Genomic DNA, 17,796 nt, shown 5'->3' on the forward strand with positions numbered 1-17,796 from the left:
CGGAGCCTGGAGCCTGCTTCAGATTCTGTGTCTCCCTCTCTTTCTGTCCCTCTCCCGCTTGCACTCTCTCTCTCTCTCTCAAAAATAAATAACATTAAAAAAACAAAATGATTTTAAGTAATAGGAATACCACATAGGGGACTCCTTCTAAAGGGTCAGCAGTCATTTTGAATGTTTGTGCTTGGGACATTTGCCTTAAAAAAAAATCATTAATTGAGATATAATTATATTAAAAAATACAGTATCCCTGATTTGATATTATGTGTCTTATCAAACTTAGACACATGCTGCAGGGTTTCTTATTTTAAATTGTAAAAGCAGCAGAACATTGTCACAAGTGTGCAAAATACAGGAAAAAACTAGAGTCTCCATCTTGCACACAACTATCAGTTTTATGTATTCCCTTTCTGGTGTTTTTTTTTTTTTTTTCCCAATGTGTATATATTTTGACAGAATTGCAAAATCATAGAGTACATAATACCTTGGGTCTTGTTTTCCACTTACCACAACTCAGTCCATGTTGCTACAAAGTTGCATAAAATTCTATTGGGTGAATGTATCCTCAAGGAATATATATATCCTTGCTGGACAGTTTCATGCTTCCTTTTGATTTTTTAAATGTGATAATCAATGACGTAATAACTGTTTGGATTGAGAGCTTACTGGGTATGAGAACGACTTGTTCCCTGAGTTACCTGACTCCCACTTTTCTACCCTTCAGAGCACCCTGTGTTTCCCAGTGCCTTCGGCTTCCCACAGGACTTAATAACATCACACGTGGTAAGAAAGTAAAATCCCATGAATGCCAGTCTCGACAAGAGCTGTACCCTCATTCTAAGCTAACCATGTAACACCCCACTCTTACTGAATATTATGATTTTAGAGGAGGACTTTAACGTAATGGGTTTTAAACTCGTAATAAATTAGTCCTTGCAACTACCTGGTTACCAATTTTACAAACGAAGGAGTTTAAGGAAAACTTTGAAGATGTAGTCTGAAGACAGAATTGAAAATAGTGAAAAATACTTAGATTACAGATGCTGTTGGGAAAGAGACTCAATGAATGTATAGCAATAGCAAAACAGAATGGCGTGATAGAAATCAAAATGGATGCATGGCCCGCAAGGTTTTACGTCCCTGTACTTTTCCATGGTTCCCCACTTTTCTAAATTGAAGATGCGGTATTCTAAAACTGAAAGAGAATCTTCCCTGAAGAGATCCAGCGAAGCAAAAATCAAAGTTCACCGTGCGCGCTAAGTATCTACAGAGGGAACATCACTCTAAGTGAGGGCAGCTAATCGATCCCTGACATACGTTTTACCCTCGGCATAAACCCATGGAAGGTTTCTCTACATAGAAATGGCAGCCTGCTTCACACGCTAAATAGAGACTGAATTCACCACTGGTTCTGGTGAACACACGGGAAATGCTCCACAGTAAGCACTGGCTAACTGACCATGGAATATTTATACTATGGGAACTCTGGTTCCTAAGAGAAAATCAACAATGACACATTGCTGCCTTTCAATGGGATGAATGGCATCCAGAGGCCTGGGGGAAATGCCCATGACAGAGGTCGGCAAGCATGTTATTTCAACCTACTGTACTGCCAATATTTGGGGTTTGGGTAAAAATAAATTGTAACTGTTTGACGTATGAAGAATTACTTTTTTTTATTTTTTAAATTTTATTTGCTTTTATTATTTATTTTGAGAGAGAGAGAGAGAGAGAGAGAGAGAGGAGAGAGACAGACAGGGAGGGAGCATGAGCGGGGGAGGGACAGAGAGAGAGAGAGAGGGAGAGAGAGAGAATCCTAAGCAGGCTCTACGCCCAGTGCAGAGCCTGATGCAAGGATCCCTAACTCAGACATGCAGAGTAGAAAGACCACAGAATTATCTTGGATGTGTACCAGGGAACATGATGGGCTGCAAGGAGTAACCAGATAAAGGGTCTCCTTTGTCACATGTGTTTTCATAATCAGAACTCAAAATGATTTTATAACACTTTAATAGCTTATTTGGACTTAATGTAAAAACTGTGTGTGTGTGTGTGTGTGTGTGTGTGTGTGTGTGTGTGTGAGAGAGACAGACAGACAGAGAGACAGAGAGAGACACAGACAGACATCAGGCAGAGATCGTACTCAAGTTAAATGGCAACAATTAGATTTGACTTGCTTGTGGTGAAACTCCTAAGGAATAATGAAGCCCAGGAGATCTAGAGGATCCTTTCCAACTAATTCTTTCCCATCTATCAAAATTCAATCAACTCCTGATTTTTGGACTACAGAAATAAAACAGACAATCCCCAAATCACAACTATTTGACTTTAGAATACACTGTGTCACCTATTAAAAAACAAAAAACAAAAAACAACCAACTCATTCTTATCTTCTAAATAATGTAATAAGTTAAATATATGACTTAAGCTAACATGAAAGTAAATCTAGCACAGATCAACTAACGGTAGAAACTGGACTAGAGCCCAGAAGTTGGGCAGGAGGGGAAAACCAGCCTGGAATTAAAAGTTTCCCCGAGATGGGCCCCATATGGGTAATTAAGGTATGACAGTGCAGGCAAATTTATAGTTACGTTTAATGCACCAAAAGAGCTCCCCTATATTTTGTGGCACCTGCTACTGAAGGTGAAAGGGGAAGTGGTGTGCTGGAACACTGCAGGCAGCAATGTGAGAAAGGGAATGAGAAAAAAACTCCCCAAGTCCTTGGCTCAGGTTGCCAAAACCAACCCACTGCACCATGCCTCCCATTCTGTCACCATGCCTGGGTTTCTGCCAACAGCTCCTAAATGACGTCTTGAAAGTTCTGCAGAAAGAGGAAACAGCCACAGGATCACAACAGTGAGCAGAAGTGGCTGGGGCTGCGCCATATGTGGAAGCATTTGTCTTCCAATTAACTATTACTTTCTTTTCAACTAAGCTCCAGCTTCCAGTATCAGAAAAAGATGTCCTACAGGCAAAACATGTTCAGATCATAAAATCAGGAGAGAACGTTCCATCTTACCAGGTTTCCTACAGCCAAGACGTGTTCAAATTGCGGTGTCATAGGATGATGCTCCATTGCCATAAACAGGGTATTCAGGACAATGCAGATGGTGATGGCCAAGTCCACAAAAGGGTCCATAACGATCAAGTTCACAATCTCTTTCAGTTTTATCCAGTAGGGGTGGCACTCCCAGATGAGGAAAGTATTGGCGAATTTGTACCAGCACGGTGGGCACTTTCTCTGAGACTCTTCCAGTTCTGTAGTGAGTAAAGAACAAAGGTGGCCCTCGATCACGGTGAGAAAACAAAGAGGGTTTCAAAGAGCCACTACTCCTCCTCACTGACTCATTAAGGTAATCGCTGCTTTGAACCACGAGAAGAAAGATGGTTTGAGTGCTGACTGCCCTAACTGTGCGGTCCTCCCGCTTCCATTTCATTTCTCTTGAAGGCAAAGAGGAGGCATGGGAAATACCGGGTCATTTCGTTGTTAACAACATCTAGCTGTAAATTAGAGTGTGATCCATCCATTTGGGGAGCACAGCATTCTGGTTAGGGGCTTGGCCTTTGGAGTCTGACTCCCTGGTCCAACTGGCTTCAACACTCACAACGTGTGATGTCAGGCAAGTTACCGATTCCTGTTCTTCTGTTGCCTCATCTGAAATGACACTATACAGGCTATAGGACAACATGAGTCCTGTAATCCTCATCCACTGACTGCATGAGTTGATGGACGTAAAGCAGGCAGCACAGTGCCTGGCACAAGGCAAGTCCTCAATAAATGGCAGGTATTACACTATACGTCGTATCACTAAATTATTACCAGAGAAGCAATCAAAAGCATAGACTCTGAAAGCAGACATACCTGGGTGCAAATACCAGCTCAGACACTGCTAACTGTGGGAACCTGAGTACATTACTTCAATCTGCTGAATTAAATGAGCTAAGATATATATAAAGTGCCTTGGAACACCCTGGCATACAGTGAGAAGCATTTGCTATTATTATTATCTTTGCAGCAGAAAAGAAGCAGCACTGGCCGCCGGGCTACTATGTGCAGTGTGTCTCTTACGTTCCCGCAGAAGCGCAAGTCAATGAGTTCACAATTCACGACCGAGTTGGGCATGGGAGTCCCACTCCTTTCCCCGCTTCCCTCCCTTCCTCTCTCTCGTCCCCCCTCTCTTCTTTTCTCCTTCTCGCTGGCCCTTTTGTCCTTTCTCACCCTCATCATTCCCTTCTCTGTTTTCGTCCTTCCTTCCTCCATCTCTTTCCCCTTTCCTTTTTCTTGTCTTCTTTCTCTTTTAGAAACAGAACTGGTTGGTCTCAAACAAGATCTTATGTGGCCCCCAATATATGACACAGATAAACCAGGAACTCCTCTAGTTGAAGCTCAGCCCGATGGACTTCTTCCTTCCCTGAGGCACTTCCCCAGGATCCTGGGACTCTGATAGACACGGATGGAATATCACCGGACCAAGATGACCTCTAGGGTCATCACAAAATGAAGATGAAAAAGGACCATTAGACATAAAGGCAGAGAGCCATTCAGCTGGCAGCCACAACATTCTAGGCAGGAGGCCCTGGGTAACAAAGCCCTCCTCAAGTTAAGTAGGAATTAGAACAGCTTGGATTACAATCGCCCAAGGACCTTGATCTAGGAGGATGTTCTTTAAGAGACGTAGTTTTGAAAACCCATCAGCATGATAATCCTTAGAGGCCAGGTCTTGGTTCCACGGGTTGGATATAACCGCATCCATCCCACACCCCAACGCAATTCTGCTGACAAAATCAAATCACTCAGGGAATGAATAAAAGTTTCCCAACATTTCACCAAGAACAAGATGGCTGCCTGAAATTAGTCTACTTTCCCTTTTGCCAACCAGCTGGATGGTACCCATGGTGATGGCTTTATTTCAGATGGGGTGCTTGGGTTGGGTTTTTGATTGGCTCCCTGGTTGCTAAGAAAATGGTTGCCTTGGTTTTTCAGATTTAAGGGCCACAGTAAGCGCCACGTGGGAGTCTGCGTGGGAAAGGAAGTCTGTGAAGAAAATTTGCTTTGGCTTCTTCCTCATAGAACTCCCTCCCTTCCCAAGGTAAATTTAGTTTTCTAACCAAAAAAAGAAAATGAAAAGGTTCTCTTATTTCCATAAATTCTTATAGGACATATTTGGAAATTTGGTTCCGTTCCTTTTTTTAATCTCCTCCCTTCTCCAAATGTCTGCTGTTCACTGGCACGTGGAGGTTGAGGCAGCGACTGTTCACGTTTCTGACAGGAGATACAATTGTACTGTTGTAGAGTGCACTAGGCTCCCAGTCTTTGCCAGATACTGAAGAGGGGTTTCCCTACCCTACGGGGCACGAAGGAGATTCCTACAGGGATACTAGGGATCACATCCACATTGTCTCAGGTAAGATCTCAGGATGATCTTTTCCGTTCCACAAACAGTAATACAACGTGGAACTTTACGAGCTAGAAAAGATCAATTAGGTGAACGTAAAGGTTTAGAGAGTGACGTGCAACCTTGTAAACTGTTACTGGCCCCACGTGCCCGACACGGCTAAGAATCTGGTCTGGGGGAAGACGAGATAGCCAAAGGTTTGTGGGGTTCCCCGTACTTTGCTGCTGTACATTTTCAGAGGGGTTACCGTAGTCTCAACCTCAGGTGCACTGGGAGGTGTTTTCAGAGAGGGCCTCACAATTCCACCAAGATGGTGGGGTTAGCAGACTGTGAGGTTTCTGAAGGCAGGGCTTCTCTCAGTCCAATTCAACAATGTTTCAGCACCTACAGCATACGAGGCACTGGGAATTCGCTGGTGAACAAGAGTCCCCGTCCTCACAGAGCTTACAGCCACACCAGGAAAGGCGGATAGCAAATAAGCAATCGTATGGATGCTGCCTGTCAGTTGAACAAAAGAGTGAATCAACGAATCATGGCAGCAACAGCTATGGCCAGTTGCCTCTATAAGGAGTTTCTGAACCTGTTTTACCTGAGAACCAAGAATGCCAACTATCATCACGTCTTCATTCTTACTTCGCCAACGGTCTCCCCGCCTCCCACAGCCTCGCTGCTTTGAGAAGTGAGACCGTACTGCTCTCTGCCCACACCCTACCCCCAGTCCTCTGAAATATCCCCAAGCTGATGGCTCTGCTGACTGTGAATTCTGCTGACTTTACTGGATCCGCGTGAGCATGTCTGCCAACGGGCTAGGTGTGACACACAGCAGGCAGGATTTTCTCATTATTTACATGATTCTGGAATGCTCCACTGTGGTTTCTAAGCCATCGGTAGGTAGAAGCCTGCTTCTTTGGTTTGGTAATCCAAAAATTAAAATAATGTCAGAGTTTCTGAACTGAAGGCCTGAGAAGCAGGAATAATTATTCATTCAACGCTGGCTTTTAATGCTGTAGCAATCATTAAACACAGAGGGGCCAGCGGTGAAATAGGAATGGAGTTTCTTTTTTTTTTTAATTTTTTTTTTCAACGTTTTTTATTTATTTTTGGGACAGAGAGAGACAGAGCATGAACGGGGGAGGGGCAGAGAGAGAGGGAGACACAGAATCGGAAACAGGCTCCAGGCTCCGAGCCATCGGCCCAGAGCCTGACGCGGGGCTCGAACTCACGGACCGTGAGATCGTGACCTGGCTGAAGTCGGACGCTTAACCGACTGCGCCACCCAGGTGCCCCAGGAATGGAGTTTCTTAATGCCCTTCAACTCCCTCTCAAATTCTTCAGTTCCAGCCATTCATTGTTCTTTGCTTATAGCGGTTCTGTCTCCTCGGCTTTAACAAAGCGAGTTGAATACTAGGGGAGGGGACAGTGGAATGTCTGAGCAGTGAAAGGCTATGTGAGCATTAGGACTTAGAAAAGGGAGAAAAAGCTGGGACGGCTTCCTACTCAGGAACACAACTATGACTGTCTCTCTCCCCTGAGCTACCCCTGCGTCTATTTTTTTATCATGTGTGTGCTGGTGGGTGGAGGGTGGAGAATGAGTATAGCAGAACAGGAAGGGAAGGAAGAGCACAGGGAGAAGAGGAAGAAAAAGGAGAAGAAAAAGGCAGAGCTACCACTCCAGTGTTTCTATCCAACTCCGTAGAGGAATGGAAGCACCAAGGCCTCTGACAGGAAGCCCGCAGCACCGACCAAGCACAGCAAGGTTCAGCCCCACAAACATTTCTTGAGCATTGACCTTGACTAGACCCTGCGCTAGGCCACTGTAGTAATCAACTACAGAACTGTTGCTCTACACCAACAGTTCTGCTGTTCTGACGTCTTTGCCAGTAATAAAATATGCCTGTTGGAGGGGGTTCATTTGTCTTTCTCAACTTCCACAGATTCCCAGAGAAATCCCATTCTTGTCTCCAAGTGAAGAATAAAATTAGCCAAGGTTCTTAAGCTAGTGTTTCTTAGATTGGAATTTTTTTTAAGTTTATTTACTAATTTTGAGAGAGAGAGAGAGAGAGAGAGAGAGAGAGAGAGAGAGGGAGAGGGAGGGGGAGGGAGGGAGGGAGGGAGAGAGAGAGATTCCCAAGCAGGCTCCATGCTGTCAGTGCAGAGCCTGACGTGGGGCTTGATCTCGTGAAGTGTGAAATCATGACTTGAGCTGAAATCAAGAGTCAGACACTTAACAGACTGAGCCACCCGGGAGGAGCCCCTTAGCTTGCAATTCTTATGCTCTGCAGTTATTTACCTATAATCTCAAAGTATAAACCACAAAGTTTAAAGATGCTCTCTCAGACAATGACCTCAATGAGAATTAAAGAAAACAGACATAAATGAAGTGTGGAGGCAGCTGGTAATAGTCAATTCAATACTCTTTTTGGCTTGATACAGTCTCAAGATTAGCCTAGGTATAGTCTAACTCCTTGCTCACATGTGAGAAGGGAAACACTCGAAGAGTTTTTCTTTCTGGGGGTTCTCCCTTTACCACAGACGCCCCTGCTGAACTCTTTTTCTCTGAGTAGAAGTGGTATTGGGCTTAAATGACTCAAAAAATAACTTGTTCCAAGGACACCAGGAAATTCTGACTCTCCTTACAAAAGGAGGGGCTGGGGCGCCTGGGTGGCTCAATCGGTTGGGTGTCCGACTTCAACTCAGGTCATGATCTCACGGTCCGTGAGTTCGAGCCCCGCGTCGGGCTCTGGGCTGATGGCTCAGAGCCTGGAGCCTGTTTCCAATTCTGTGTCTCTCTCTCTCTCTGCCCCTCCCCCGTTCATGCTCTGTCTCTCTCTGTCTCAAAAATAAATAAAACGTTTAAAAAAAAAAAAAAAAAGGAGGGGCTCTGGGTATTGTGGGGTTAGCCTAGGGGTTTGAACTCTGAAGAACAGCAGTCTGAGGCTTCAAGAATATTCTGGATCTACAGTGGGACAGCTCAGCTAAAGCAACATGAATCAAAAGAAGAGGATTCATGCAGGATCAGTCAGAATCTTGTGAGAGAAAACCCAGTTACGGAATCTACATCTGACGAAACAAAGGGGAGCCTAGAATACAGACCACAACCGGACAGATGGGACACCCGTTGGGGGGCTGTGGTGTAATGGAAAATCCTGACATTCCTCAGCGGGCCAGGCTGTGTCATGGAGGAGCCACCTAATACGAAGTTCAGGCACTGACAGCAACACTCCTGCAGATAGGCTATGATTCAACAGCGGCTGCTCTTTTCCTGTGGCACAGAGCGCCGGAATAAGAGGGGTTTCAGCTTACCTATTCACACATCAAATATATTTATGGGTATGTGGGGGTGTTTGATGAGAGGCAGAATTAGGTGCAATCAAAATGCACAGTACATTAGTCCTTCAGGGAAAAGCAAAAGGGTTGTAGGGTGCTAAAAAGGAAAAGAGGAAGGTATGTTTTGGGGTAGAGGGCAGGAGGGGGGTTCCATTATTTCGTATCTTCACACTTCAGTCTATATCCTTCGTGCCTCATATCACCCTGCTGGCCCCTCGTGACAATTACAGTCTTCTTGAGATCTGCTAGCTCACTCTTAAATGCCATTCCTTCATACTTCTTATCTATCTGTATACAATGCTGGCAGCAGCTTTGAAGTCCTTATTTGATTCTCTGCATGCAGACATGGGATGCTGGTTTCTATAACAAGTAGACTATTCCTAAAGTTCAGAGTCAATTTTTGCAAAAGTCAGGCCAAGGGACAGGGATTATATTTATCGTGCACAGGACGTAATTTTATCTTGGTGGTCTGGGCTGACATCAAGGGCACATACCTTCTACTAGTGTATTTGTAACAACACTCAATATACTGTTGATTCTGTCCTTCCGTCCATAGGAGGCCAGTTGGTCCATGGAAACTAAGAGAGATCCAGGGCCTTTCTTCTTAATTTCCACCTCAGTTGTAGCCTGAAAACAAGAGTAAATCAGGTGAGTAAAGTCTTATAAAGGTTAAAGCTGGGTCATACTGGACAAATTGTCCAGAGTGTGAGCACAAACATATGCTCTTTGTAACATCTTTTTACTTTGATCCTACAATCCTATTAACCTCAAGAAGTAGAGTGAAACATGACCACGGATCATCCTTAGCGCTACAGATGAGATGACCAGGTTAAGTTTGTACAAACCTACAATTAACCAAAGAATCTGGCTGGGACCCAAACGCCTCGTCTGGTCAACTCCATGCACCTGGTGCAAAGACCACATCTTCCGGGGCAATGACATCAGAAGGAGAACCTGAGTTTTCCCATCTCAGTCTCATATCCACAGCATTTGGCTAGAATTTGACCACATGATAAAATAAGTCGAATTCACCTCTATTCGACATTTCATTAAAGGGCCAAGTCCCTGATCACACTGAATGCTATAGATGTTGCTTCCTTCACGGGCAGGGGCACCATCACTCTCTCAAACTGTCACTTCTAAATGTCAAACCTGGGCCTAACTGAATGTTAGCAAGTTGAAGTTCTACCCCAAATCTCCCCCAAGCCCCGGCAAAGAAATATGGTAAGGGTTTTGCTATTTTATTAAAAAAATTTTTTTAATGTTTATTTATTTCTGAGAGAGAGAGAGAGAGAGAGAGAGAGAGAGACAGAGAGACAGGGAGAGAGAGAGAGAGAGAGAGAGAGAGAGAGAGAGAGAGAGAGAGAGAGAGAGAAACACAAGTGAGGGAGGGGCAGAGAAAGGGAGACACAGAATCCGAAGCAGGCTTCAGGCTCTGGGCTGTCAGTAGAGCCTGACACAGGGCTCTAACCCACAAACTGTAAGATTATGACCTGAGCTAAAGTTAGACACTTAATCAACTGAGCCACCCAGGCATCCCTCACTATTTTAACTAAATATATAGCGCTACATATGTTTATCTTGCCTTTGTTACAGTCTACTTTGTAAGTTAACCTGCAATGTTCAAATTCTCAAACAAAAAGGGCAGAAAACACCATCAGCGTGTCATACAAACTGTTTTTTACAAGTTCCATTGTGGGGAATACTGGTAGGGGAGATTATAGCACAGCGTTTCTTAATGTCCCTTGCCCGTGCTCTCTGTGCCAACCTGCATATGCTACATTAGGCCAGGCTCAATGCAGTGGATTAAAAGCTAGCTTTCAAGTAACCATGCCGTCCACTATAACACATCATCCAGGTAATGTTGGCTGTCCCTTCCACTGTGAAGGCAAGAAGACAGACACTCACCATTTCTCAGAGGACAGGGAGGATATATGTTTATATGAAGCTAGAAAAGTCAGTCTGATCAGTACCAGAATGACACTAGCTGTTTTGAAAAGAAAATAATTGTCTCTGGAGAGCTACATCCGAAAGGCTTTCTGTCCTTAGGTATGTTTCGATTTTAAGAACTGTACAGAAGAAAGTATCTGGCACATCATAATTTATCTTATTACAGTGTTTCATCAAGCTGTTTCACGGATTCAGACATTTGGTTTACCACTGGGTTTTGTTCTGTTTGACAGAGCTACAGAAGAAATGGAAAAGAAAAAGAACTGATTTCCTTGGGAATTCCTGGCTGTATTACTATACAAACAACTGCGAATGTAACAACGACTTGTTGACCATTACTGTCAGGTCATAATAAGATATATTTCTCTGGTGAGCCACTTTCTGCTCCAATTCCCAGCCTGATATTCATGACACCTAATAAATCCGATTAGACTCCTACATTTTAAAAATGACAATCGTCTAAAAATGAACACAGAAAGGCCCCATACGGTGGATATTCTTGTTTCTGGCATTTATTCATTCCAAATTTTTACTGAGCTGCTCTCTGTGGATCTACAGTACACAGTAGGTAATTTTCATAATGCTGACTCTGAAGGTACTGTAAGATCTACTGGACTGGCTGATTCATCAAGGAAGGATGAAACTGCATTTAAAAATTGCTTTGGTTCTCCTCTTGCACTGTTGGTGGGAATGCAAACTGGTGCAGCCACTCTGGAAAACAGTGTGGAGGTTCCTCAAAAAATTAAAAATAGATCTACCCTATGACCCAGCAATAGCACTACTAGGATCTACCCAAGGGATACAGGAGTGCTGATGCATAGGGGCACTTGTACCCCAATGTTTATAGCAGCACTCTCAACAACAGCCAAATTATGGAAAGAGCCTAAATGTCCATCAACTGATGGGTGGATAAAGAAATTGTGGTTTACATACACAATGGAATACTATGTGGCAATGAGAAAGAATGAAATATGGCCCTTTGTAGCAATGTGGACGGAACTGGAGAGTGTGATGCTAAGTGAAATAAGCCATACAGAGAAAGACAGATACCAAATGTTTTCACTCTTATGTGGATCCTGAGAAACTTAACAGGAACCCATGGGGGAGGGGAAGGAAAAAAAAAAAAGAGAGAGAGGTTAGAGAGGGAGAGAGCCAAAGCATAAGAGACTCTTAAAAACTGAGAACAAACTGAGGGCTGATGGGGGGTGGGAAGGAGGGGAGAGTGGGTGATGGGTATTGAAGAGGGCATCTTTTGGGATGAGCACTGGGTGTTGTATGGAAACCAATTTGACAATAAATTTCACATATTTAAAAAAATTGCTTTGGTTCTAAGTATATCTTACTGTTTTCTGGACTTGCTGGATATAACAAGAGATAAATTCTTGAGACTTTAGTAACATTAACCTTAAACAAAGTTAATAAAAATGCTGTCTAAAGGAACTAGTCAAATCATTAGATTATTATTTAGTGGTATCTATTTGAAAGCTAAAATAATTTTTAGCTTGGATTAAAAACTCCACATAAAGAGAAGTTTATCCCCAAACTTAGTATTAAGATGGAACAATGATTATTTATATCTTTCTACGTAAAATGAAAATAAACTGTAACAGGGATATGTGGTGACAACCTCTATAACAACATTAAAATTCGTTCCATACTAAGGCATATTATAGAACATATCTTAAGTTTCAAAAAAGAAATAAAAAAGACACCAAGAAAAGGAAGTTTCAAAGATCATACTTAGGGAACCTTACAGGGTAAAAAGAGAATTCATTATGTCATCTTTTTACACAGGCCACAGCGTCTACCACAGATCCAAGGAACTGGTTCCACTGAAAAATCCTGTGGTAGCAGTAAGACATCCAGAAAAATCCCCTTAGGTTTATAAATGAAACAACAGACTTCTAAAAGTCCACAGATCAAAGCTAAAATCACAAAGGAAATTAGAAAATACTTTGATGATAATGAAAATAATCCATTAAGATTTATGGGATGCAGCTAACACCATGGTTTGAGAAAATTTTACAGCACTAACTGCTATAAAAGACGTAAAATCAATGCTCTAAATTTCCACCTTAAGAAATAAGAAAAAGATCAAATTAAACTGTGGGTAAGTAGAGGAGAGAATATAATAAAAATAAGAGTGGAGATTAATGAATTAGTAAATGGACAAACAATAGACGATTACAAAGGGCAAATGTTGTTTTTTAAAAATAGATTAATAAAATTGATAATTCTCTAGCAAGACTGACGAAGAAAAAAAGATAGAAAACACAAATTATCATTTTCAGGAATAGTAATGGGGACATTACTACAACTCCTACAGGCATTATTGGGATAATAAGAATATATCGTAATTTTAAGCTGAACCATCGTAAGAAAGGAGGCTTCTGTACAATATTTATAGTAGTCAGAGTATAATAAGATAGAGTATCATAATAAATAAACCCAAAAATTTAAGTGGGCTATCCTAACAAAAAAAAAAAAAAAAAAAAAAAAAGCAAAGGAAGAATAATTGCCAACAACTTCAAGTCATATCACCTTGGATAAAATGAACAAACTTATCAAAATACAACTTATCAAAACTGATAGAAGAAGCAACAGAAAATCTAAATAGCCCACATTAGAAATTGTTAATTAAAAAAACCTTACAATAAAGAGAACTCTAGTCCAGATATCTCTACAAGTGAATTCTATCAAATATTTACAGAAGAAATAATACCAATACTAATACCAATTCTTTCAGAAAATAGAGAAGGGAATACTTCTCAACCTGTTTTATAAAGTTAACATAACCCTGATATTAAACCTAACAAAAAACATTACAACAAAAGAAAATCAGAGACCAATATTCCTCATGAACGGTGATGTGAAATCCTTAACAAAACTTGAGAAAATAGAACCCGTCAATATATACGAAGATAATACATCATGACCAACAGGATTTATCCCAGGAAAGCTAGTTTCACGTCAGAAAAAAAAAGTCAATGTCATTCATCACTTTAGCGGAATAAAAGAGAAAAAAATATCTGATTATCTCAAATGCAGTAAAAGAACATTTGATAAAATTCAACACCTCTGCATAATAAAATTTCTTAGCAAGCCACAAATAGAACATGGCAGTTCCAATCTGATAAAGAACATCTATGAAAACCTATAGCCAACATTATAATTCTTGCTGAAACATTAAATCTTTTCCCACGAATAATGGAAACAAGGAAGAATATCTGCTTTCATCATTTCTATGCATTTTGTATCTGAAGTCCTAGCTAGTGCAATAAAGCAAGAAAAATAAATAAAAAGCATAAAGGCTGCAGTTGCTGTTAGTCACAGAAAATATTATTGTGCATGTAAAATCCCTATGAAATTTGCAACAAAAAGACCTAATAGAACTGAGATGTTACTTTATAAGGTCATAGCATTCAAAAACTAACTGTATTTCTATGTTCTGACAACAAATACCTGAAAATAAAAAGGTTTTAAATTATACCTTTTACAACAGTATCAAATACTACAAATACCAAGGAATAAATCTAATGGAAGATGGGTAAGACCTCCACTACAAATTATACAACTTTGCTGAGAGAAACTTGAGAAGACTTTAATAAACGAGAATAAAACCACATTCACAGATTGAAAGATTCAATATAATTAAGATGCCCATTATTCCCAAATTGACCTATAGATTCAGTGCAATCACTATAAAAATTCTAGGCTCTTCTGAAGAAACTGACCAAAAAAAAAAAAAAAAAAAAGACTCTAAAATATATAAAGACACGTGAAGAATCTAGCAAAATAGCAAAATAATAGCAAAAAATAGCAAAATAATCTTTTTAAAAAGATCTGAAAAGCAAATTAATCTCTTAAGAGATTGTTTCATGATCTTTAAAATATTTTTTGTTTGGAAGGCTTATGCTATCTCATTTCAAGACTATAAAGTTACAGTAATTAGACAAGCGTAGTATTGTTATAAGCATAAACAAATAGATCAAGGGAACGGAACAGAATCCAGAAACAGACCCAAACATGTACATCAGTTGATTTTTGACCAAGATGCTAAGTCAGTTCAGTGAAGGAAGGAAAGTCTTTTTTTTGTATTAATACATTTTCTTAATGTTTTACTTTTTGAGAGAGAGAGAAGAAAGGGAGAGAGAGTGTGCACACACACAGAGGAAGAGCAGAGAGAGGGTGTCAGAGGATCCGAAGTGGGCTGTGTGCTGACAGCAGAGAGCCCAACGAGGGGCTCGAAGTCACGAACTATGAGATCATGACCTGAGCTGAAGTTGGACGCTTAATCAACCGAGCCACCCAGGCGCCCCAAAAAGTCTTTTTAACAAACAGTACTGAAAAACTAGATATTCATCCAAATCAACTCCTTCTAATTTCATACACAAAAATTAACTTGAGCTGAATCAGAGACCTGAATGTAAAACCCAGAACTGTGAAATTTAGAGAAGAAAATAACTTCACAATTTGGGGGTAATGGCAAATTTTCCTAGAAGAAAAAAAAAAAACCTGATACATTGGATGTCATTAAAATTAAAAGGTTATGTATCTGATAAAGGACTTGTATCCATAACATATAAAAAAATCGAAATGGGCAAAAGATTTAAATAAGCAACTTAATGAAAGATCTATGAGAAGCCAATAAATACATGAAAAGATGCACATCGTCATTAATCAGCAGGGAAATGCAAATTAAAAGCATAGTAAGACAACAGTTTATGCCTACTCAAATGCTAAAACAAAGACTAATATCACCAAATGTTGGCTAGGATGGGGGGCAATTGGAATTCTAATACACTGTTGGTAGGACTATTAAAAACAAATAGTGTAACTGTTTTGGAGAGCTGTTTGGCAGTTTCTCGCAAAGCTGGACATACATTTACCATATGACCCAGGAATTTCATTCTGAGGTAGTTATCCAATATAAATGAAACCATTTATCTGCCAAAAGAGTTGCACAAGAATGCTCTCAGCAAGCTTCTTCATACTACTGAAAACTGGACACAACGTGAACGTCCATCAACAGGAACATGGACTAACAATTTGGAGTGTACTTATACAATGAAGGACCCAATCAATCAATACTCATCAATAACAAGAAATAAACTACTGATACCCAACATGGATGTATCTCAAAAAAACATCTTGTTGAGTGAAAGAAGCCAAATAAAAAAGACATACCGCACGAGTCCTCGAAAATGAAAGCAAACTAATCTGTGTTGATACATGTCAGAAGAGGCTGCTCGGAGAGGTGAGGGGATCGAGTAGGAAAATGTACTTTTCTGGGAGAGTCTTGTGGTACAAAGGGGTTTAGGGGACAATTCTCAGCTGGCCAGACAGCTCCTGCTCCACCACCTTTGTTCCCACACCTTTGGTAACTCTTGGGTGGGGGTTACCCAGTGTACTATTGCGATATTGATCGTGCAGTAGAATTCCTTTGAGAAAGAATACGAAAGAGTGTGTAAATGCGTAGAAAATGTTATTTGTATTATGGAAATAAAGGAAGATCAACCAAGTGAGAAAAGCAAAGGCTATTTATTCTGAGCTTAAGATGGGGAGTCAGCCACCATCACATGCGTTTCACCAGAGATGCAAAGGCAGGCAGGGGAGTGGGAAAGCTTTCGCGTGGAAAAAAGGGAAGGCTTCAGGTGTGCCTGGACTTCAAGGCTGTTGGCATGAGGGCGCTGCAGCTGGGCTAACTAGAAGCAAGGCATCCTAGGTGACTGATTAGGGGTGCATATTTGGCTTTCTCGGGTGGGTCCGAAGGTGAACACAGAAACAAAAATTAGGGAACTCATCAGTTATTAATCAAGCCCTGACCACCTGGGGCTGATTGTTATAGAAGGTATCATACCTTCCTGGATTGTCACAAGAGATAGCAGACTGGCTTCCTTACTAGTGTGACTTACGGCAGGCTGGCTGCCTGGGTTGTTTACCAGAGATAAGGGGGCTGGTTTCTCGGGCACGTCGTGGGTGAAAGTCCTATTTTATATATGGCCTGGTCATCGTCAGAACACGCAGCCTCTTTGTATTCATCAGATGTGACTGATTAATGGAGAGAGAGGGAGCAAACATGTGTTCATCACTGTTAGCTGCCTGAGATGATACAAACTAAAACTACTTATGAAGAACATCACTTCAAAGTGCTAAGCACTAACTGGGGGCTAAGACAGTATCCAGAGAAAAATAAATCTGTAGTAAGTAAACCAGGGTACACAGGAATCCAAGATGGATGGGTAGTTCCTGAAATCCCTCCTCCCCGGGTGAGGTTTTGAAAGCTGGGACTGAAAGCCTGGGCTGTTGTTTCTCTTTTCAACTTTTACAACATTGAGATAAAATGCACATTACAATAAAATTCCCCATTTTAATGGTTTCAAAGTGTGCAATTCAGTGGCTTTTAGTATATTTACAGTATATTCCAGAACATTTCCATCATACCAAAGAAAAACACAGTACCTGTTTGCAGCCAATCCCCCTATTTTCTGTCTCTATAGATCTATCTCTTCTAGACATTTCATATAAATGGAACCATGTGGGGGCACCTGGGTGGCTCAGTTGGTTAAGCGTCTGACTTTGGCTCAGGTCATGATCTTGCAGTTCGTGGGTTCAAGCCCCACACGGGGCTCTGCGCTGACAGCTCAGAGCCTGGAGCCTGCTTCCCATTCTGTGTCCCTCTCTCTGCCCCTCCCCTGCTCATGCTCTCTCAGTCTCTCTCAAAAATGAATAAAAACATTACAAAAAAACTGAAATGGAACCATATACAGTAATATGTGGCCTTTTGTGCCTGGCTTCTTTCACTGAGCATAACGTTTTCAAGGTTCATTCGTGCTGTGGCATGTAACTATACCTTGTTCCCTTTTATGGCCGAATGATATTCCATAATAGGGACATGCCACATTTTATTTATCCATCCCTCAGTTGATGGGCACTTGGGTTGCTTCCACTTTTTGGCTATTATGAATAATGGTTTTATGAATATTCATGTACAAGTTTTTGTGTGAACACCTGTTTTCAGTTTTACCTAGGATCATATGGTAACTCTATGTTTAATTTTTTTGAGAATCCGCCACTGTTTTCCAAAGCAGTCACACCATTTTACATTCCCATCAGTGCTGTTGGC

The 17,796-nt window shown here is 41.2% G+C and overlaps 1 protein-coding gene across 9 annotated transcripts in view; it reads right to left on the reverse strand.

Annotated features, from left to right (window-relative positions):
• Positions 1-17,796, reverse strand: part of SCN8A (sodium voltage-gated channel alpha subunit 8) — a 177,792-nt gene that overhangs the window by 38,851 nt on the left and 121,145 nt on the right. For all 9 annotated transcript variants that reach the window (XM_053895971.1, XM_053895974.1, XM_053895969.1 and 6 more), the window contains exons 13-14: positions 9,215-9,347; positions 3,017-3,255 (exon numbers count right to left, since the gene is read on the reverse strand). In XM_053895971.1, coding sequence (XP_053751946.1) covers positions 3,017-3,255; positions 9,215-9,347 — 372 coding nt within the window. The remainder of the gene's footprint in view (positions 1-3,016; positions 3,256-9,214; positions 9,348-17,796) is intronic.

This window comes from Panthera pardus, unplaced genomic scaffold (assembly GCF_024362965.1).
Source record: "Panthera pardus isolate Hobbes unplaced genomic scaffold, ASM2436296v1 HiC_scaffold_6, whole genome shotgun sequence".
Classification (NCBI taxonomy): Eukaryota; Metazoa; Chordata; class Mammalia; order Carnivora; family Felidae; genus Panthera; species Panthera pardus.